General features: G+C 39.3%; 1 protein-coding gene and 1 long non-coding RNA gene across 2 annotated transcripts; both read right to left on the bottom strand.

The window, feature by feature from the left end:
• Nucleotides 1-4,611: 4,611 nt before the first annotated feature.
• LOC308089543 lies at nt 4,612-6,108 on the bottom strand. Its single transcript, XR_013933520.1, has 2 exons — nt 5,573-6,108; nt 4,612-5,539 (listed from the first exon to the last, which is right to left on the bottom strand). It is a non-coding gene; the product is annotated as an uncharacterized lncRNA (long non-coding RNA).
• Nucleotides 6,109-6,119: 11 nt separating this feature from the next.
• Nucleotides 6,120-24,645, bottom strand: LOC308089531 (H-2 class II histocompatibility antigen, E-S beta chain-like). The gene is made up of 9 exons (XM_080434320.1): nt 24,536-24,645; nt 21,176-21,259; nt 17,088-17,342; nt 12,549-12,821; nt 11,546-11,765; nt 10,943-11,010; nt 8,230-8,343; nt 7,653-7,709; nt 6,120-6,270 (listed from the first exon to the last, which is right to left on the bottom strand). The coding sequence occupies exons 2-8, from the start codon at nt 21,240-21,242 to the stop codon at nt 7,672-7,674; spliced, it is 1,035 nt and encodes a 344-aa protein (XP_080290446.1). The 5' UTR covers nt 21,243-21,259; nt 24,536-24,645; the 3' UTR covers nt 6,120-6,270; nt 7,653-7,671.
• Nucleotides 24,646-24,821: the final 176 nt, after the last annotated feature.

The raw sequence follows: 24,821 nt of genomic DNA, 5'->3' as shown, positions 1-24,821 counted from the left end.
CAAAGGTGGATGATGAAAGATAACGGGGACAATATGGATGTAAGTTAACTTTAACTCCGTCACTTCAGAGGAAACTATGGAGCAACTTCAGAGATGTTTACACACCCCTGGAATCCATTAGAACGGTGGAAATAGAACGATAACAGCCAACGTGAGTACATAGGCTATAGACCTTTCCTAAAACTGTCCAATTTATTATACCCATGTGCTACTGTTTGTCTGTGTACCACGTAGGAGCGTTGTCGCAACATGATGTAATTAATTATTTGGGAGCAGCCAGTGTGTACCAATAGTATACATATTTTAAATGGCTTTCATATACTATTCCGGATCTGACTAATATGACAAGCTTATTGTGAACACAATAGGCTACAAATTAATATAAAAATGTATTTGGATAAAATAAAAAAAAAGAAGGAAAACAAGCCCAATGTGGCTTATAATAATCAGACCAGGCAACAGTGCAGACAGGTAGATAGGCTAGAGCATATATTGGATCGGGATGACGGCTAGCGCAGTCTTCTCTTAAAGGCAATGGCTTCTGGCACGGTGATTGGTTTTATCATTGGAACGCCCAAACCACACCTATGCATAATGTAACGGGTAGCTCAGGTGTTTGGCGGGTCACGGGGGTGCCATAGAATACCGAATTTTGCGGGGAAACGCCTCTTGCCTAGTCCGAAATCCCTAATTAGAGGTTTGTTCAAATGTCCCTGGGAATAGGGCCCTGAGTCTAATATGGAAGAGACAGTTCATATGAATGGCCTGTAGTGTCACTGTTTTATCCTTTACTGCTGGTGTCTGAAAGAATATTCTCTCAATGTAAGAGGATGGCTTTTTGACCCACTTTAGACTTGATTTTCTTACCTTAAAGGAGTAGTTCACCCAAAAAATTACTTATTTTCTATCAATTGCAGTCCCCAAGAAGCCTTGAATCCATGGATTTATTTTTGTTTTTGTGGCATTCCTAAGACAATACATTAGCCTACCGGCTAATGTATCCGGTAGGAGACACAAAGTAGATTATTTGTGTCTCCTACCGGATACACACCCGGTCATCAAATGATTGTCTTAGGAATGCCACAAAAACAAAAATAAATCCATGAATTCAAGGCTTCATGGGGAGTGCAATTGATAGAAAATATGTATTTTTTTGGCTGAACTCCTCCTTTAATAAACATTGTCATAAATACTATATGCTTCCAGTCACTAGTTTAAAGTCTTCTTTCAATCATCATGAAATGCGTTTTGGTAAATTATGGTCCCATTTATTTATTGTAAAATTGACGATAAAGTAGGCTATGCTCTAGGAGGGGCGGGATGGTTTGATTGACAAGCTACACAACCAATAGCATTCATTCCCCGCCCCCGCTCTTGATTGACAAGCTACCCAACCAATAGCATTCTTTAGGGATTGATTTCCGGTTCCTATTCCCGGTGTCTTTTTGGCATATATTAAAGATGGCGGATTTCAAATCCCTGAACAATCGGCTTCATTTTCGGTCTGTAGAAACCAGAGGTGTGGCCTTAGTCCATTCTTTTTATACAGTCTATGGTTAAGACATACGAGCGCGTACAAGCAGAAAGGATTTAGCTGGAATATTTTCATGGAGAGAGAGAGAGAGGTCTCTCAACGTGGGCAGCCTGTCCTACAGTAGGACATTATTACGTCCTTCTGAGGATATAGGCTATGATGTAACATTGTTTAAGGATATAACCGATATAAGAACAGGAGCTCTTCTTCACGTTGTGGGTTTTTGACCACAGGACTTCAGCAGGAGATTGGAGATAGGTAACTCCCACCAAACACCAGCCGTTATCCATTCATGTTTAAGCATTCATCAATCACTCCATAAACGTTCAGATTATGACAGCCTTGCCAGGCTATCTCTCATGGACGTGCATGGTGTCACGGCCCGGGGACAGCACTGTGTTTTATATGCAAAACTAGAAAAAGTGCTCCTCGTAGCACAGGTCTCCGCCAGGTCAGGTAGGTTATTGTGGGCCAACAATGTTCGGAATTTGCCAATCAGGATGGAATATGAAAAATCGGACAGAACCATCTTGATCACTTGACTATAGAGATAATGTGTACCGATTTGCATGATGATTGGACAACATTTGTAGGAGTAATACAACATAGAAAAGTTTTGAAAAAATCGGCCTCCTGGTGGCGCTATAATAGGGCAATGTTAAAGGGTGGCATTTGTTCTTCAACTTAGTGTGAATGTGCTTGCAAAGTGTCACCTCAATCGGACGCTGCGTTCATGATTTGTGGCATTTTGTTCAAAACGGGCCACTTCTGCAAACTTTAGATGTCATTGTTAGCAAATCAGGATGAAATATAAAAAATCAAACAGTTCCATCTTGATCACATGACTATAGAGATCATGTGTACCAATTTGTGTGAAATTTGGATAAAATGTGAAGGCTTAATATCCAAAAATGTGTTTTACATAAGTCGGCCTCTAAGTGGCGCTATAAAAGGCAAATGTGAAAAATGCAGGGCAGATGTTTTTCCTTGGCCTCTAGGGAGTGTGCGTGCAAAGTTTCACGCAGATCGGTGCAGTTATAGTTAAAAACACAAATCAGCCTTTTATAGCGCCACCATGAGGCTGATGTGAAAAATGTCAGGTGGCATTTCTTCCTCGGCCTAGTGGGAATGTGTTTGTGAAATTTCACGGACATCACAAGCTGCGTTCATGATTTGAGGCATTTTGTTCAAAACGGACCAATCCTGCAAATTTTGGAAGGCAACCTTAGCCAATGAGGATGGAATATGGGAAATCGGACAGATTCGTGTTGATCACATGACTATAGAGATACTGTGTACCGATTTGCATGACGTTTGGATAAAATCTGTAGGAGTAATATAAAAAAATGGGTTTTGCACAAATCTGCCTCCAGGTGGCGCTATAACAGGCCCATGTGAAAAATTTGAGGCAGAGGTTCTGAATTGGCATCCAGGGAGTGTGTGTGCACAGTTTCGCAGCAACCGGGCCAACGGTGCCAGAGATTAGCTGGTAACACACGGACAGGACGGACGGACACACGGACGGACGGACGGAAGGACGGACAGGGGGTCAAACATACTCTCTCGCCATGCCTTTCGGCCTGGCGGAGACAATAAGCAGCAGTCAGGTCTCCACAGAGCACGCACTGAGCACATAATGGGTTAAATTAATATACAAAACGTATTCCATTCAGGACGATGTGATGGTATCATTCTTCACAAAGAAAGTTTATACCGTCACAGAATATGGTAATAATCCCACTGGCAAACACTGTAGGACTGCAGTTTACACTGTCTGCCAAAACGCACATTATTCTAAGGAGAGAGATAACGTTACGTTACGCACTGGGAGGCAAAGGAAACCCTGACAAATGACTTGAATTCAATGAGAGCCAGGTGGTTTATTTCATGATCCTCTTTAAACCCAGCACCCCGACAGCTGATGTGTTCATTCTATCAGCATTCTATAATAAAACATCAATACGGTAGGAAGGTTTGTGCTCTTGACAGAAAAGGCTTTACCAAAAGTTACAGCCAGGTGTGAGATGCCAGCAATGAAGTCCAGAGACAATAGAATATTTGTGTCAGTGTGTGAGCCTCCTCTTGTTTCTATCATTCAATAATCATCATTTAATAGTGAGTAGTTGTGAGACAGTGTGCGCTCCAGGTGGAGAGCTGCTCATTGGACAGGAGCCAGCCGGTGATGCCCTGCGTCTCTGGTCGTTCTGAAGTAGACTAGCCTATGGTAGTTTGTCTGTAAACCATCTATACAGTTAGCCATAGATTACGACTCTCATAAACGCATTTTATGATTCTGACATTTTCAATCTACGAGAGTCGTAGCTACTATCCCCCCATTTCCTACTGGACTTTCAGCCCCTAGCCCGTAGGGTGTCCAAACATGTACAAATGGAGAAATAAAAGGTGCTTACCCTCTGGCCCCAAATGTTAACTCACTCTACAGGGTTCTAGTGCAATGTAATAATCCATATTTTCAGATAAAGAAGTGTTTTAATCATGTCTGTGTCCCCCCCCCCCCCCCCCCTCGTTTACGTCCTGTTTACATCTAGTGTAATACCGGATGTGCTTCGTCACTACAGACCATTGGGAATTTCCAACAGAATCGTCCACAGACGGGATTAAAACACTTATTTATCTAAAAATATGACGCCCTGTTTTTGGATGAGCTCACTGCTCAATGTATCATTTTATTGAGAAATCCAAAGAAGAGCACAGACCGGGCGCTACTGTATGTTTTAAGACATTATCATTATCTTCTTTTCAAAATGACAAAGATAAATCTTTAATAAGATATATGTGTCTGTCATCACCAGACTGCAGTTGTTGACGCTGTAAATAGACAGTCTTGTGATGACAGCTGTGTTTTTAACGTCTTAATACGTTGCTGTGTGGACAGAGATATGTTTGTAAACGGGGCCGTTTAGACACAGATCTTAACCAAAACAAAAAATCGAAGTTTATTTTAAAAAGTACCCGAGTACGTGTGAACGAAGCCTGAGTCCCTTCATCATCAACATGGTAAACTAAGGTTTGACCTTGGTGTGAACTTGTGGAAGTCAAAGTGACTCAATGTGACACAATGTTTCTCCTTCTTTTATTGATATTCAAACCAAGCAAATTAAACCCACAATCTAACGGCTAAACTTCAAACCATTCATGGTCAGGGGTGCAGATCCCAGGGAGAAAGAGGGGACATGTCTGACACAATAAAGTATTTAGAAATACATTATATCATTTAAAATACATATTTCAAGATGTTGTTTTTGTAGTTCAGCCAATATGAACGGATAGAAACACAACAGTGGAGCTGAAAAACGGAAATATAAATAATACTGACCAAGGAATATCTAAACTGTCTGAATTAGACACATATTGTGTTCTTAACTTTAGTAAAGTTTGAACAACCTTTGTTATTGTTGACATTAGTTTGTTTCATATATTGAAAATGGATTTGGTGTTTATTTAATGCTAAATGTCAGACAAACTGTAATCATTGTGAACATTATTAGTTTGTTTAAAATCCAAGTGTTAACTCTATGTTGGTGATATTATTGATGTTCCCTCCAGAAAGTCATTTTTTGTGGTTCCCCCTTAAATTAAAATCTGCTCCCCTGCTCATGATTACATATTGTAAATGATTACATTACAGTCATTTAGCAGACACTTTTCGTGTCATTGTAAAGAGACTTACAATAAGTGCATCAACATAGGTAGGCAAGAAAACTACTAATCACCAGAGGTCTGAAGTGCATTCTCTACTAAAACAAGCAACTAAGAGTATACCTAGAGCTGAGTTAAAAGTGACATATATCAGCTACCTACTTTCTTAAACAGATTAGACTAATAGAAAAATTAAATGAGCAAGAGCTAAAACAAATAAGTGATGATTACATATAAATCATTACTTAACATATATTATTGCATGTCATCAGTGTTTCCCATTAATTTCTTAGACTATGACGGCCCACCATTGTCTAATTTGGGTGGACCCATCACCCCAGACCCCTAGAGGGTCTAGGACCACCCATCACCCCAGACCCCTAGAGGGTCTAGGTCCACCCATCACCCCAGACCCCTAGAGGGTCTAGGTCCACCCATCACAGGAAAACTGTGATCATAACACATTAATTATCACACATAATAAATGACTTATGGTCAATTATAAAATAATAAAACCTTTTTCACAAACATGGCTGAATGACTTCCATTCAGATGGATATTAATATTAATGTTATGAAGAACTCTGATTGTGTGTGTGATCATTTATTTAATGTTTCAATATAGTTTAGAACTGAAATATTATGTTTGTTTTTTTCTGACGACAGAAACTATACAAAGTAATGTGATGAACCGCCCACACTAATTGGGACTCCATCTTCCTTTGGTGTGTCGCCCAGGTGGCGCCTAAACCCTGACCTTTAACCTCACAAAAAAAAATTCTATAAATTAACCCTAATCTTAACCTCACCTCAAAACCACGTCGACCTGGGCGAAACACTGGGAAACTCCACACTAATTATTGTTAGCCTTGGCTAGCCAATTACCATTTCTAATTGTTTAAAAGAGACATCTGTGAAAAAGGTTGATGATGTCATCATTATGCTGCTGTTATGATTAATTAAAAGGTTGATGAGGTCATCATTGTGCTGCTGTATTTAAAAGTATTTAAAAGCTGAATGGACACACATGTATTGCCTCCTCTCTCCACCTGGGGGCAGCGACGACTCTCTGTTTCTCTGAAAAACACACCCCAAAATATATATATATTCAAAGATTTGCACAAATGTTCAAGAAAAATAGCAGATCTACAAGCTTGTAGTGCGGCAATCGGTGCCACGCTATGAGCTTGTAGATGCCCAACCCAACCTTTGATGTGACCCAACCAACCAAGTAGTACCAAATAGTGTATCTTAGTAGGAAGGGCAGCTCAGTTGGTAGAACACTCTCCTTTGGACCACAAGGTTCTGTCTTTGATCCTGATAGTGATGGAATGATCAGTGTTTTCAATGAACTGAATCATTGGGTTCAGTTCACTGAAATGTTGTGTTCAATGTACTGAATCATTGGGTTCAGTTCACTGAAATGTTGTGTTCAATGAACTGAATCATTGGGTTCAGTTCACTGAAATGTTGTGTTCAATGAACTGAATCATTGGTACAGTTCACTGAAATGTTTATTTCAAATGATTGGTTCAGAGTATGTCTGCATTGTGTCGTCTCTTCACTGAACTGAATCACAGGCACTTCTTTTCCTGACTGAATCACCCGAACGTCCTCTCAGGCTATGGGATCTAAACTCCTGCATCTGAATGTCCTCTCAGGCTATGGGATCTAAACTCCTGTGTCATGTAAAACATTTTCATATTTGATTGATGATGATTTGTCCAAACTACCCCCCCGCCCAATATCTGACCATATTGTCATCAGTGTTGTCTGATACAACAAATCATTTGATTATTACATTTGATTATTAGATTCATTATTATAATAAATGAAGCAGAAGACACATGATAATGTGAATTCACGTGACCGGGATGGTTTACCAGGCTAGTTGTTTCACTTCTTACACAAGCATGTTGTTTTGTGTATGTTTTATAGTTTTATACACTTTTATACTGTAATGCCCCACTCCCTTATATGGAGTTATGGGAGTGTGCTCTGCTCATGCTGTTCCTTCTAGGTGAACAGGGTGGGGCAGTCTATCTACTAATGGCTCATTGGAGAGCACCTGGGCCCGGTGCCTCCAGGAGTGTATAAAAGCCAGCCCATGATCGGTCTTGATTGAGATCCAGAGGAGAGAGGACTGTGTCCTCTTCAGCTGCTCCCCATGCTTTTGTTCTGTTCTATTTGATTATTCTTTCCATCCACACACCCTTCCACTCATCCACACTTAACACCACTGATTCACTGACTCCACACCTCATTGGATCCTTTACTGTTATGATGTCTCTTTATGTTCAGTTATCTATAAGTTGCTTACGTTAGTTTAGTAGTTAATACATATCTTTCTTACACTTTCCATTGGTCTCCCTCCCCTATTATTTGTCGTGGCAAGAGCCAGCCATGACAATACATAAAACAAAAAAACAAAGTTTAGTAAAAAGAAAGAGGAAGTGAACCTGGGTGTGTGGGAGGAGTCTAAAGATCGTCATTGGTTGTCGGCACCAGAATACGACCTGATAGAAGAAGAAGAGAGACAGTTAAAACAGACACACAAATAAATCCTATGTACTGTATTGTGTGTATTTCTCCATACAATGCATAAATGTACACTAACACAATAACACAATAACACAACAACACAATAACACAACAACACAACAACATTTGGGTTCAGTCATCAGGGTCACATGTTGAATGTGAACATTTGACTCTTATTTAGGACTAAATGTAACACTGATGTATTAAAGCTAAATGTGACAACATAGAACACACTTTGACCTCTAACTAGGTTGTCTAAACTGGTCTAAACCGGTTAAGGTTCTAAACCAATATAAACCAGTTTAGGTTGTGGCTTTACATGTTTGTTTGTTTGTTTGTTTGTTTGCATTTCTGTGAGGGTTCCTCATGTCATGTGATCCTCTGTTGATCTGACCTCATTTATTCCACTGTTATTATAACAATTAATGAAACATGTTAATGAAACATGCTAATTAAACATGTTAATTAAACATGTTAATTAAACATGTTAATCACCTCGTTTCTTCCACTGGAAGTAGATGAATCCAGACAGGAACAAGACCAGACCCAGAACCAGACCTGATGCTCCCATGGCCACCTTGTTCTTCACTGACTCTGGCATGGAGTCATCTGACAATACAAATATTATATTAATTATATGATATATTATTACAGTAGATTAAAACACCTTGTTCTTCACTGACTCTGGCATGGAGTCATCTGACAATACAAATATTATATTAATTATATGATATATTATTACAGTAGATTAAAACACCTTGTTCTTCACTGACTCTGGCATGGAGTCATCTGACAATACAAATATTATATTAATGATATGATATATTATTACAGTAGATTAAAACACCTTGTTCTTCACTGACTCTGACATGGAATCATCTGTGTCATTTTGGATTTGATAATACTATACTATAACCATTATTTTATACTTTGGCTATTCAAAAATAGCAGATCTGCTATTCTTGAAAAATCGTGAACATTTCTGCAAATTATATTCTGTATATATATGTTTTAAAAACATTTTTCAACTCAAATCTTTGCTTCTGGGGGGGATTTGATGGGGATCAGCAGTAATTTTGGGGGTCCTTGACAAGAAAATGTTTGAGCACCACTGATATTATAGCAACAACAGAAGAGTTAAGACTTGTTGAGACATTTGACTGTAACAAATGTTACAAATGTTAAAAATATATATATATTCAAAGATTTGCACAAATGTTCAAGAAAAATAGCAGATCTACAAGCTTGTAGTGCGGCAATCGGTGCCACGCTATGAGCTTGTAGATGCCCAACCCAACCTTTGATGTGACCCAACCAACCAAGTAGTACCAAGCAGGGAGGCATTGGGTCCCACTTTGATAGTCTTTGGTACGACCCAACTGGGGATCGAACCCAGACCTCCCCATCTTAGGACAGACTCTAACCACTAGACCATTACCATTGATATTAATGCAGCATTTATATAAGACCAGTTCCATCTCTCAGGACTGTTCTCATACTTTAAATTAATACATTTTATAAATTCTATAACTTGCAGCCATTAGTAAACAAAGATCATTATGGAATAAAAAAATAAATAAAAAATATCGACGTAGATCTACATCAATGGCAGGAAATGTGTTAAAACAGAGTGTAGTGTAACTGTTGCGAACGTTCACGGCATACTTGCCAGCACTGGCCTATATATGGAGATCCCCATAAATGGAGACGATCGACCTACGAAGTCGTCATAGAGACCCAAGACGTGTCATAGATACGGAGTCTGACATCAGTGAACCCTTCCCAGAAACTCCATATAGAGATAACCGTCACGTCCAGGACTGACGTCCTGGTCCCATATTTGGGCATAACTGACATAGGCAGCTCCATAAGAGCAGTGATGTCAGGGGCTACCCACAGCAGGATAAAACACGCTGGATGTCATGGCTCAAACTCACTCTCCTCATCGGCACTAGAATCAGCCCTAACCCTTCCAGAGTAGCCAGCATCGATCCAAGCAGGATCAGCTCAACTGACAACAGTGTCCTCAGCGACGCTCGAAGATCATCTGAACTCTCTCTAGAGTATCAGGACGACTAGCCGGCCGTACAACCCAGCTAGGCCTCACAGTGGCTCTTGAGTCCGGTTCTAAACAACCAGCCGATTATCAGTTTAACAGTAACACTTACATTAGAATACAGTAGAATACAGTAGATTACAGTACACTACAGTAGAATACAGTAGAATACAGTAGATTACAGTAGGGAAGACCGGGGACAAAAGTAACACCTTTTGTATTTGCCTTCATAATTCACAGACTACTTTTGCTATAATAAACATATATATGTGCCCTAATTAATAATAAAAATGTTAAGCTTTCACTAATAAGGACAAGACTAAAATATTAATTTGAATGCAATGAGTCACAGTGTTACAATTGCCCCCGTGACGGGGGCAGTTATAACAGTGGTTGGGGGCATTTATAACACTGTAAAAATAAGTCATATTAACACACTTTATCTCAAATAAAAGCACATCACTAAGTAATATGTATTTTTTATAATTTAACATTTTTACTTACGAATTTTTTATATACATAATTACAATTATTTTGTATTTTTATTTAAAAGAAATTTTTTTTTTTTTTTTTTTTTTTATGTATGTAAATGTTTTATTTAAATGTATTTTTACTTTGAAATGTAGTGACATTTAGTGAAATATGTTCATTTACTAACAAAAAAGTATGTAATCCCAGACAAAAAATCTGCTTGCATTGAAAACACATTGTTACAATTGACCCCGGTCACTGTGTTACAATTGCCCCCGATGGGGCAACCATGATAAAATCCCATATTCTAGCTAGAAACACCTATACTAGCCTAGGCTGCTGACGTTAATTTGTGACCAATAACATAGAGATACAATTCATCAAAGTATAAATTAGCTGACATCTTCTCTTTAGACAGCAGAAGGAAAATACCGTACACTCAAAAATTTACATTTACACCTCAAAATCAGTTTTTTTGTTGAAAACCTCTGCTGAGATGAAATGATCATTCTATCCTTCCATAGGCAGAGAGAGAATCCTACTGAGCATGTGCACAAGAAGTATCACCCCTCTAGCTTATTTCTAATTAGAATTATTGAGTGTGTTACTTTTGCCCCCTGTTACTTTTGTCCCCGGACTCCCCTACACTACAGTAAATTACAGTAGATTACAGTAACTGACCCCAGTCCATCTTGATAGGCGCGGTCAGGCTGGGATGTTCCACCATGCATGTGATCTTCTCTCCTGATCTGTAACACACACACACACACACACACACACACACACACACACACACACACACACACACACACAGGATGGTAAGGGGCAGAAGAAACGTAGTAACGAGATACACACGTAATAGCGTATTCCTGTGTGTGTGTGTGTGTGTGTGTGTGTGTGTGTGTGTGTGTGTGTGTGTGTGTGTGTGTGTGTGTGTGTGTGTGTGTGTGTGTGTGTGTGTGTGTGTGTGTGTGTGTGTGTGACTTAGTATTATTAGCCTACCAATTAATGGCCCATTTTCAGCAAGTGAGTAACACGTGTTTGATTTTTAAAGAATATATGTATAAGTGTCTACTAAGTGTGTATTTCTATGTATAGGTGTCTGTTAGGTACCTGGGTGTGTACTCCAGGTAGGAGTGGTACTGGTAGTACCAGTAGAGGTGTGTATTATATGTATAGGTGTCTGTTAGGTGTGTACCTGGGTGTGTACTCCAGGTAGGAGTGGTACTGGTAGTACCAGTAGAGGTGTGTATTTCTATGTATAGGTGTCTGTTAGGTGTGTACCTGGGTGTGTACTCCAGGTAGGAGTGGTACTGGTAGTACCAGTCTCCATCAGACAGCTCATCGGTAGAGGAGAGACCAGAGGTCAAAGGTTCTTGACCTATCAGCCAGGTCACCAGGATCACTTTAGGATAGAAGTCGTAGCTGCTGCACCTCAGCATGTGAGTGTGTTCACCACGACGAGGGGGAGTCATTGACTTCAGTCTCACTTTGGGCTCCACTCCTAAAAAAGATGATTATTATTATCATTATCATTATCATTATCATTATTATTATTATATATCAGTCATAGGAAAATGTCATTATCATTAATAATTGTATATCATCCAAATGAGATCCAAATGATCCAGAAAGCTGCAAAACGCTTGGTCATCAAACAGCAAAAATGTATCTCCCCCGTTCTCCTCTCCCTCCATTTCATTGTGTTCATTTAAAAACATTAATCCTGGTGTCTCTATTTTAGGAAGGTCATTATATGTAGGTGAAAACACTCAGAAATAGATCTATATGTTTCATTCGGTGAAATTCGGCACTCGGTGCCGCACTATGAGCTTGTAGATCTGCTATTCTTTGAAAAATCATGAAAATATGTGTTACTCTTTATATATATATTTTTTTAAAGTGAACATTTGTCAAATGTTTTGTTTCAGGGACCCCCAGAGTTACAAATGTTCACGTTATAAAATATATATTCAAAGATTTGCACACATTGTCAAGATTAAAAAAAAATAGCAGATCTACAAGCTCATCGCGCGGCACTCGGTGCCGCGCGATGAGCTTGTAGATCTGCTATTTTTGAATAGCTAAAGAAATCTAAAATGACAGAGATGCGTCCCCGGATTGAATGGGTTAAGGGACGCTACGGCCCAGACCAAGGGATGTTTTATAATCATTATCAGATCAATATTAACACCATTAATCATCTCTGAATAGAATGATTTATTATGATGTCATGTTATAGTTTATGAGGTGATGAGTGTTGAGTGCTGCTCTGAGATCAGCTCACCTCTCTTGTTCAGAACAGAGGAGTAGTATAGCTCAATGTTGGGTTTGCAGAATGCCTCTCGTTGTGCTCTGAACGCAGCCAGTCTTGTAGGATCTTTATTCATGCGCTCTGCGTTCTTCACACCAAGCTCAGTGTATCCAACAAACTGATCTACTCTACTGTCCCACCTGTTCAGCTCATCACCATCGAAATTAGCTGACTGTATGAACTGTATGTCCTTCAGCTCACTGGAGTTATACACACAGCGGTAAGCCTGATAGAACACATATCCATCTGGAAATAGACAATTAAAAATGTCATTAACGTTCAGTTTTATTATCATCTGTATAATATCAACACTAGGCGAACTGCCCCCCATCGGCCAAATATGTCACTACATAAAGTCTAAAATAAGTTGTCTGATTATTTTAAGTACTTATGTGTGGGTGAGTCTATGTAAAGGGCTTTTATATAAAACTAAAAGGAAAATAAAATAATTAATTAATTGAAACAAAAATAAAAACAACAAATTAACAATGCAACTAAATAATAAGATATAATTACATTAAAAATCACATGTTGAATACAGTATTTCAACTAGCACTGAGCTGATTGGCTATGTGCGCGCACGTGCACGTGCGCGTGCGCGTGCACGTGACGTCAGAAAATATAGCCCCCCTAGTTCAAAAATCCACAGCTCATCACTGTGTGTGTGTGTGTGTGTGTGTGTGTGTGTGTGTGTGTGTGTGTGTGTGTGTGTGTGTGTGTGTGTGTGTGTGTGTGTGCGTGCGTGCGTGCGTGCGTGCGTGCGTGCGTGCGTGCGTGCGTGCGTGCGTGCGTGCGTGCGTGCGTGTGTGTGTGTGAGCCACAGCCACAGAGTAATAGGAGGAAGGCGGGGCTACTAGCAGCCAGTGGTGGAAAAAAGTACTCAAATGTTTTACAAGTAATTAAGGAAAAGTATCAATTCTGCAATATAGTAATACTCTGTTACAAGTAAAAGTCCAGAATTCAAAATGTACTTGAGTAAAAGTACAAAAGTATTGGTATGAAAATATAATTTAAGTACCAAAAGTAAAAGTACTCATTATTGTGCAGAATGTCCCTTTCAAGTTTTCAAATGTATGAAAATCCTTATAGCAGATCCAATAGCAGATCTACTAGCTCACAATGCGTCGCATCACAACACATTGTGAGCTTGTAGATCTGCTATTTTCAAATGGCCAAAATGTATATAGGGCTGAAGTGGTTAATGTATGTTTTGTAATAATAATCAAAATCTACAAAGTAACTAGTAACTAAAGTTTTAAAGTAAATGTAGTGGAGTAAAAGTACAATATTTGGATCAGAGATGTAGTGGAGTAGAAGTAAAAGTATTGAAAACTGGGAAGACTCAAGTAAAGTAGAAATACCTCAAAATTGTACTTAAGTACAGTACTTAAGTAAATCTACTCAGTTACTTTCCACCACTGCTAGCAGCCCACACACTGACTGCAAATCACTGTGAGAGACGAGGGAGCGTCTTCAGGTGAATGGGACAAGTGATTAAGAACCATTGGAAGCTAATTAAATAACAATAGAATAGTTAATGAGTGGGGCGGGGCCACTCAACCCCCCTCCTCCCCAAAGCTACATTTACAGCAGGAAGCCACATGGGAGGAGCTTCACACAACTGATTCAGTTGTGTGTGTTCATGGATGAAAAACATACTATATAGCCTACATTAGTGTGTGTGTCTCATGTATGAAAGACATACTATATAGCCTACGTTAGTGTGTGTGTTCATGTATGAAAAACATACTATATAGCCTACGTTAGTGTGTGTGTGTCTCATGTATGAACTAGAAAAAGTGCTCCTCGGAGCACAGGTCTCTGCCAGGTCAGGTAGGTTATTGTGGCCTCCTGGTGGCGCTATAATAGGCCAATGTGTTTTGGGTGACATTTGCTCCTCAACATAGTGTGAATGTGCGTGCAAAGTTTGACCGTAATCGGACGCTGCTTTCATGATTTGCGGCATTTTGTTCAAAACAAGCCACCACTGCAAACTTTAGATGTCAATCTTGGCCAATCATGATGGAATATGAAAAATCTAACACAACCGTCTTGATCACATGACTATAGAGATGATGTACTGATTTGCGTGAAATTTGGATAAAATCGGAAGAAGTAATATGAAAACAATTGTTTTACATAAGTCGGCCTCTTGGTGGCGCTATAAAAGGCAGATATGAAAAATGCAGGGCAAAGGTTTTTCCTTGACCTCTAGGGAGTGCGCTTACAAAGTTTTACACAGATCGGTGCAGTTATGGGTAAAACCATGAATCGGCCTGTTATAGCGCCACCATGGGGCTGATTTGAAAATATTCAAGTAGCATTTCTTCCTCGGCATAGTGGAAATATGCGTGCAAAATTTCAAGGAAATTGCATGCTGTGTTCATGATTTGAGGCATTTTGTTCAAAACGGAGCACTCCTGCAAACTTTGGAAGCCATTTTTAGCCAATCAGGATGGAATATGACAAATCTGAAAAACCTGTTTCCTTTAATGACTATAGAGATACTGTGTACCGATTTGCGGGAGTTTTGGACAAAATCTGTAGGAGTACTGTCAATTATTTTTTGTGCACAAATCGGCCTCCTGGTGGCGCTATAAAAGGCCCATGTGAAAAATTTGGGGCAGAGGTTCTGCTGTGGCATCCAGTGAGTGTGTGTGCACAGTTTCACTGCGAGCAAGCCAACGGTGCCGGAGATTAGCTGTCCACAGACAGAATGACGGACGGACGGACGGACGGACGGACGGACGGACGGACGGACGGACGGACGGACGGACGGACGGACGGACGGACGGACAGGGGGCAAAACATACTCTCTCGCCATGCCTTTCGGCCTGGCGGAGACAAAAACATACTATATAGCCTACGTTAGTGTGTGTGTCTCATGTATGAAAAACATACTATATAGCCTACGTTAGTGTGTGTGTTCATGTATGTAAAACATACTATATAGGTATACGTTAGTGTGTGTGTTCATGTATGAAAAACATACTATATAGTAGGGGTGTAACGATACGTTTTAACAACGATTCGATACGTATCACGATACTTGGTTGTCGATACGATACATGAACGATACAGGTTAATTTAGAACGATACGATACGTTTCGATTCAGCGATTTAGTCGATACGATACATGAACGATACAGGACAGGTTAATTTAGAACGATACGATTCCATTCAATGATTTAAAATCGATATAGTAACTATTTATTTACCCAAAAATTCTGTGTGAAAAATAAATACCTGGATACTGGATATAAACCCCTCTTTCTCTTTTTTTCTTCTTAAAAGTACTTAGTATTGATATAATTGATTATTTGCATTGCAGAACGATTCGATACGATTATTTGCATTGCAAAACGATTCGATACGATTCAAAGTCAAACGATACGATATTTAGCTGTTTGCATATCGATATAGTAGATCGTTGAAAATTCAAAACGATGCATCGATGCAGTTACTGTATCGTTACAGGCCTACTATATAGCCTACGTTACTGTGTGTGTCTCATGTATTCCCCCGCCTAGCGTACATGTGAAACTCAGAGGTCACTCATTATCACATGAAAAAGACTATTAAAGTCCACATTCATGCCCCCCCCAGCCTCTCCTCCTGCATCTACATAGTTGTATCATCTACATAGTTGTATCATCTACATAGTTGTATCATCTACATAGTTGTATCATCTACATAGTTGTACCATCTACATAGTTGTACCATCTACATAGTTGTACCATCTACATAGTTGTATCATCTACATAGTTGTATCATCTACATAGTTGTATCATCTACATAGTTGTATCAGCTACATAGTTGTATCATCTACATAGTTGTATCATCTACATAGTTGTATCATCTACATAGTTGTATCATCTACATAGTTGTATCATCTACATAGTTGTATCATCTACACCTCACCTATAGCTCAGGCTGTACAGAGCAGATACTAATGCATAGATTTGTAAATTAAACATTAAAGCACCTTGAGCACATATTCATGTTTACTAAAAATACATATAATTTAGTAAATATGTCACCATAAAAAACATAAATGCTTAATATACATGCTTAACCCATTTAGCACAGCACTCGGTGCCGCGCTATGAGCTTGTAGATCTGCTATTTTTTAAAAATCATGAAAGTTTGCGCAAATCTTTGAATAAATATATACTTTTAAAGCAAACATTTGTAACTCAAATATTTGCTTCTGGGGATTGTACGAATGTCTTCTAAATCCTAACATTAAAAAAAACAAATAAAAAACATATGTTGCTATAATATCAGTGGTTCTCAAACCTTTTTCATGATTCCCCCCCCCCAAAAATAGCAGCTCTTGCGCGGCACTCGATGCTGCGCTATGAGCTTGTAGATCTGCTATTTTTGAACAGCCAAAGAAATCTAAACTGACAGATATGTGTTCCCGGATTGAATGGGTTAAACATTTTCATTCATGTTAAATATATTCAACCGTTTTAGTTAATAACTATTGTGTTCATAGTATTCATGTACCTTTCACTGGTGGTTTCTTCAAGGCAGTGAGAATGATGTCCAGCATGGCTTTGCAGTAGTGCTGATGACCCACAGCTACTGCATAAGCTCCTGGGAGGGTCATAGGATCTACAAACGTAGGCTGAGGTTCCACCATCTTCCCTTTGTTGTAGTCTGCGTAGAACAACACTTCACCATCCAGTCCCTGCATCCACTCTTTATAAGAGTCTTTAACTGTGTCTGAACAGCCAAAGAGTTGAATGTTCTCATGAAACACTGGAAATAAAACAAAGATGACATTAAATACAAATAACAATCATCATCATCATCATCATCATCATGTTAAACAGTCATGAAATATCTTCCTGTCAAACATTTTATTCAACAGATTTAAATGTTTTTATAATATTATGAAACCGATTCATAATGATTTATTTCAGGATGTGAACATAACATTATATAATATAATGTAATATAATATAACATTATATAATATAATGTAATATAATATACAGTGGTGGAAAAAGTACTCACAGGTTTTACTTAAGTAAAAGTATCAATACTGCAATGTAGAAATACTAGCTGTTACAAGTATAAGTCCAGAATGTTTTATTTACTTGAGTAAAAGTACAAAAGTATTGGTGTCAAAATGTACTTAAAGTACCAAAAGTAGAAAGTACTCATTATACAGAATGTCCCATTTCACAAGTTTTCAAATGTATAAAAATCTTTTGAAAATAGCAGATCTACAAGCTCACAATGCGTCGCAATGCAACGTATTATGAGCTTGTAGATCTGCTATTTTCTAATGGTCTAAATGTATATATGGATGAAGTGTATGTTTTGTAATCAAAATCTACAAAGTAACTAGTAACTAAAGCTTTCAAATAATTGTATTGGAGTAAAAGTATAATATTTGCCTCTGAAATGTAGTGGAGTAGAAGTAAAAATAGTGAAAATTGTACTTAAGTACAGTACTTGAGTAAATTGTTGAACATATGGAAATGTATTAGAACGTAATTTATGTTGAACAGCTCACTTTAGGATATAGGCTTTAAATTATTTTATCACTTGATTTGCCTAAAGAAAGAATATGATATTGACTGACAGGTTGAAATGACTGCTGAGGTGCACTGGAAGGCTTGCAGCAGGCAGTAAGATTTGATAGATTTAATGCAAACGTGAATCATTTGATTTTCTCATGTATTTAACCTGATGTTATTAATGATTTAATGTACTCATGTATAATTGCTGATAATATGCAGTATAATTGCATTTACTGAATTATGCTCAGGTATAAGACACATCTTGGGGGAAATGTAACCCCCCAGTATGCCCATATATGGCCATGCTGAATGTCGGTGCAAGGTGCAAAGTAAGTGTTTTTTGTGTGTGTGTGTGTGGCTGTTGAAAAAGGCACAACTAGAAAAAGTGCTCCTCGGAGCACAGGTCTCCGCCAGGTCAGGTACGTTATTGTGGCCTCCTGGTGGCACTATAATAGGCCAATGTGAAAAGGGTGCCATTTATTCTTAGGTCGTTCACGGCAATCGGACACTGCATTCATGATTTGAGGCATTTTGTTCCAAAAATGTGTTTTGCTATATTAGACCTGCTGGTGGCGCTATAACAGGCCAATGTGAAAAAGGGTGGCATTTCTTCCTTGGCCTAGTGGGAATGTGTTTGTGAAATTTCACGGAAATTGCAAGCTGCGTTCATGATTTGAGGCATTTTGTTCAAAACGGACCAATCCTGCAAATTTTGGAAGCAAACCTTAGCCAATGAGGATGGAATATGGGAAATCGGACATATCCATGTTGATCACATGACTATAGAGATACTGTGTACCGAATTGCATGACGTTTGGATAAAATCTGTAGGAGTAATGTAAACAAATGGGTTTTGCACAAATCGGCCTCCAGGTGGCGCTATAACAGGCCCATGTGAAAATTTTGAGGCAGAGGTTCTGAATTGGCATCCAGGGAGTGTGTGTGCACAGTTTCGCAGCGACCGGGCCAACGGTGCCAGAGATTAGCTGGTAACACACGGACAGGACGGACGGACACACACACGGACGGACGGAGGGTAAAACATACTCTCTCGCCATGCCTTTCGGCCTGGCGGAGACAAAAAGCCACATACACACACACTGACTTCTAAGAATCATACCTACGTGCACACACATACATACACACACTGACTTTCTTAACTTTCCAAGAATCACCAATGTGCACACCTATGCACACACATACACTCATGTCTGGGGAGCTTCCTTTAGACCGTACTACCGTATATAGGGGCTCACACCAGAGCATCACAGAGAGGCTGAGGGAGACTGAGGGAGGCTGAGGGAGACTGAGGGAGACTGAGGGAGGCTGAGGGAGGCTGAGGGAGACTGAGGGAGGCTGAGGGAGACTGAAGGAGGCTGAGCGAGGCTGAGGGAGACTGAGGGAGACTGAGGGAGGCTGAGGGAGACTGAGGGAGACTGAGGGAGGCTGAGCGAGGCTGAGGGAGACTGAGGGAGACTGAGGGAGGCTGAGGGAGACTGAGGGAGGCTGAGGGAGACTGAGGGAGGCTGAGGGAGGCTGAGGGAGACTGAGGGAGACTGAGGGAGACTGAGGGAGGCTGAGGGAGGCTGAGGGAGACTGAGGGAGGCTGAGGGAGACTGAGGGAGGCTGACGGAGGCGCGAGGAGGTTTTTGGACACAGAGAGGCTTTTGGGCTCTTTGGGCTCTTAGGTTTTTGGGGCTTCTTCTCCTGCACCTTATTCAGATGTTAAACAGTCATGGCTCCACATGGAGGAAGGTAAAATATTACTTAAATTAAAAAAGGGAAATTACTCTATTTTGAGATGAAACCTATTTGGTGTTTATTAATAATTATTATAACTATAAATAATAAATAATATTAATAATTTGTATTATACATTTTTGGAACTACCAAATTTAGACTGGCCTGTATTTCAGGCTGAATGAGATCTAAATGGAACCTCCTCCTTTTTAATCTAAATTCTAAATTAGTTTAGGACAAGCCTAAATTAAGGCATTTGTAAATCTGACCAGACAGACATGAAACATTCCTAGATTTCATTTCTATTTGTAGTATTTGTATTTTATATTGTTAAATACACATCTGTAATCCCACTATGAACTGAGCAAATAAAGGGAAGCTTTTAATCTTCCAAAAAGCCTCATTTTCTGAGTTAGTGCTATAGAGATAAATAGACTAGGGTTTTCTTCTGAAGGACATCACCACGCCCTTGGTGAGTATGGGAATTTCAAACTAACAGCTGATACATTACTGATATAATACACACCTCATTCAGGTAGAGATCTGTAGCTGATGCAATGATTGATGCAATGACTTGTGAGCAATGACTTGTTTTGCAATGACTTTATGCTCTGATTATGTGCAGTGGTTTTGCATGATGGTATAAATGTAAATATGTTTTGCATGGTTTGGCTCGCTATCCCTGTGTGAAGTGGTAGGCATAAGCCTGCTAACGGGGTCGAGTTTGCTCTGAAATCACCATGGTGGGGAATATGTTGTTCCTCCATCGCCACGGGTAAAATGCAGTTTTTTATACGTTTTTATAATTGACGCTTCTGTGTATAACCCGTTCAAAAGGTCCCTGAGGTTCTGGGATCTCCTGTCTGTAATCACACCGCTCCCAACAAGGTTTTGTGTGTGTGTGTGTGTGTGTGTGTGTGTGTGTGTGTGTGTGTGTGTGTGTGTGTGTGTGTGTGTGTGCGTGTGCGTGTGTGTGTGTGCTATACCGCTTGCCAAGGGTATTATAAATAATAACACTATGAATAAACTGTATGTATATTTGATATATCAATATAACAGTTTGTTATTCAGTATATAATCAACAGACATAATGTTTATTTATATTAATAACAATATAGATATACATTTCATATATCAAAATATATATAGAATGTATTTATAACAATATAAATATACACATATGTTTTAATAATATAAATATAACATTATAAATATCCATGTATTTTATATAAAAAGAGTACATCTAAGAATGCATATTTTATATAATAAGAGTAGATTTATAACAGTATCTTTAATATAATAACATAAATATAATGTACTTACTTCCTGGGATCGCTTTGACATGAAGTACAGATGAGAGGATGAGGAGGGTGGCTGTAATCTTCATCATCACTGATCAGAACTGAACTGAATTTAATAGATGAGAATAAACAGATGTGAATAAACAGATGAGAATAAACAGAAGAGAATAAACATAAGAGACTTGAGTACAGGTATTTAGTTACTTTCCACCACTGCTTGTGAACATCTATAATCATGCACTTTATCTGACAACGCATCCTGTACTACTTGAAAGCAATACTGCACTTTATACACAACTCACTTTAGTATACACATGTGACCCACCACTAGCCTGGTAAACCCTCCCTCCGGAAATCTCATTTCCATTTGATTTCAGGAGTGAGTCTGGCCTGATCGCCCATTCTGCAATATTGGCTGTGTACACCAACGGACGAGCCTATCAGCGTCGTCGCACATCGTTCAGCCTAGGCTGGCTCAGGGTGGAAGACAGGGTTAAACAACTAAAAATGGGTCTGGTCTTCAAAATTGTAAATGCAGATTTGCCCGATATGCCCCCTATACCCGCATATCTGTATAAATACCTCGAAAAAGTTAGTGACACCCACAGCCACGAAACTAGAGGGAGCGTAAACAACAATCTGGTACCACCCACCCATAAAACAAACATGGGCAAATTCTCCTTCTATAGCACAGCTACCAAGGAATGGAATAGTCTAACCCCATCCCTCAAAAAATGCAGTTCGCTGGGCTCATTCAAAACAGCCCTAAAAACCCATCTTTCTGGAGGCCGAAAGAGGAGCTAGTACCAGTTTCCCTGTAGACAGACGACCCCCCTCCCTCCTCTTTTTTGTACATATTTTGTATTTCCTCATGCTTTTTTTGTATATAATTTTTATTTTTCCATGCTTCCCCCCCCCTTTTTTTTGTACATATATTTTTTAAATGCTTTTTTTTGTACATAGTGGCATTTTTTCTGTATTATCTGTATTTTCATGTTGATTTTTGAACTGTTTGGTTGCTACTATATATGTCTATGAAATTAACTCAAGGACCCCAACGGAAACAAGTCCGCAAGGACTTTTTTGGCCGGACCTTTTAGACAAAAGCATTATAAATGTAACTGTGTTGTTTTACATTCTTTTGCCTAATAAAAATTTCAATCAATCAATCAATCAGTGATTGACAGTGTCAGTTGGCCAGAGTTCGAGTGAGCCCGAATGGCACCGAGTGCAGCCTGAATGCAGCCGACAAAACACGAACGGCAGCCATCTTTTCTATCCGCTATTTTCTCCGCTGTTTTTTTACTTCAAAAAGCTCTCAAACTTCTATTTTGAGGCACGGAATTTACTTTTAAGATATCGTTTGGATAGAATTTAGTTGTTTAACTTGGGCATGGCCGTCTCAAAAGTCCCGTTGCGTCACATAGCCTGGAGGTGGTAAAAATCAACTGCTGATTGGCTGAAGGGGAAAAACGATCATTGGCTGAAGGGGTTGTCAGTCAACGGTATTACTCCCGCCCAACTCCAGCCCACAGCCAATATTGCAGAATGGGCGATCAGGCCAGACTCACTCCTGAAATCAAATGGAAATGAGATTTCCGGAGCGAGGGTTTACCAGGCTAACCCACCACGACACAGAGCCTGTTATTGTTAATGTTTTCATTTTAGTTTTTTCATGTGATATGAAAGCAGGGAATCATAACTACACATTGACATGTTGTCATGTCATATGAAAGCAGGAATCATAACTACACATTGACATGTTGTCATGTCATATGAAAGCAGGAATCATAACTACACATTGACATGTTGTCATGTCATATGAAAGCAGGAATCATAGCTACACATTGACATGTTGTCATGTCATATGAAAGCAGGGAATCATAACTACACATTGACATGTTGTCATGTCATATGAAAGCAGGAATCATAACTACACATTGACATGTTGTCATGTCATATGAAAGCAGGAATCATAACTACACATTGACATGTTGGTTGTACAGTTTGATCCACCAGTTTAGGAGATATGGCTTATAGAGTGATGTGTAACAGAGATACAGAGAGCTGAATAAACAGAACCTGAAAGGTTCACTTCTGTGATCTGTGACATTTTAACACCTATCCCAGAATGCATTGCTTGAAAGGTGGGGGTCCGTGAGAGGGCCCAGGTAGATGACTAGTACAGCCACCACAATGTGATGGATAAAAGTAGGTGTGGCCATTTTAATGGCCAGGAGTAATTTTATACTAAAAACTAAGGGTTGGAATGGATTCAGGACCCCTGAAAACCTATAATTAGACATCCCACAAGTTCATTTTGGCCAATTTGAATTGTTCCAGGTTTTTCCCCAGGCCCTCCGGGTACCCCAACTTTGATTGAATCCCACAAAGTATCCCAAGGGAGTTGGGTTGGAACAAATTGAGAGGTGTTTGTAGACACCTTTATGAACATGTTTGTGAAGAAAGCTAGTGTTAAGCATTTATATTACAGATTGGTCAGACATTAGGCTAACTTTCCCTAACTAATTATATAACCCAGTGCACAATACTACTACTAATAAAAATAACACATTTAGCTCCTACTAGTGTTGTTAGGTAGAGTAAACCTGACTCTAGAACTACCAGAAGGGCCCTGATCATATGGGCTTAAATGACATGTGTGTGTGTGTGTGTGTGTGTGTGTGTGTGTGTGTGTGTGTGTGTGTGTGTGTGTGTGTGTGTGTGAGTGTGTGTGTGTGTGTGTGTGTGTGTGTGTGTGTGTGTTCAGCGTCGCTGGTAAAATGCTGTTCATGTTCATTAAACCTCAATCTAAGCCTCATTACATCTCACCGCTGACACCATCAAATGTCTTTAAAAACACACTGGTCATGTGATCAATGTGTCACATGAGAAGGATGCGTGTGTGTGTGTGTGTGTGTGTGTGTGTGTGTGTGTGTGTGTGTGTGTGTGTGTGTGTGTGTGTGTGTGTGTGTGTGTGTGTGTGTGTGTGTGTGTGTGCGTGCGTGCGTGCGTGCGTGCGTGCGTGCGTGCGTGCGTGCGTGCGTGCGTGCGTGCGTGCGTGCGTGCGTGCGTGCGTGCGTGCGTGTGTGTATGAATAAACTGTATGTATATTTGATATATCAATATAACTGTACGTTATTCAGTATATAATCAACAGACATAATGTTTATTTATATTAATAACAATATAGATATATATTTCATTTATCAAAAGATACAGATAATGTATGTATAACAATATAACTATACTGTATGTTTTAATAATATAAATATAACAATATAAATACTCTAATATATTACAGATAAGAATAAACAGATGAGAATAAACAGATCAGAATAAACAAATCAGAATAAACAGACCAGAATAAACACATGTTTACCTCAAGAGAAGTTCTGGAGTCTGAAAGAGAATGAAGGAGGACTCGTTTTATAGTTTAGAAGAATCAGCCAATCAGATTAAAGATATGATGTTACATCATCTGTTTCCAGAAAGACGACGAAGTGTGGATTATTGCCCATAGTCATGTATATAGCTGCTGCTTATGAACCTTATGTCTCCTTATGCACATACTGTACCTTATGCACCTTATGTCTAACCTCATGTACATACTGTACCTTATGCACCTTATGTCTAACCTAATGCACATACTGTACCTTATGCACCTT

Source organism: Gymnoscopelus braueri (assembly GCF_963280865.1).
Source record: "Gymnoscopelus braueri genome assembly, chromosome: 7".
Classification (NCBI taxonomy): Eukaryota; Metazoa; Chordata; class Actinopteri; order Myctophiformes; family Myctophidae; genus Gymnoscopelus; species Gymnoscopelus braueri.
The sequence above is the reverse complement of the archived record's forward strand: the minus strand, read 5'-3'. Positions and strand labels throughout refer to the sequence as shown.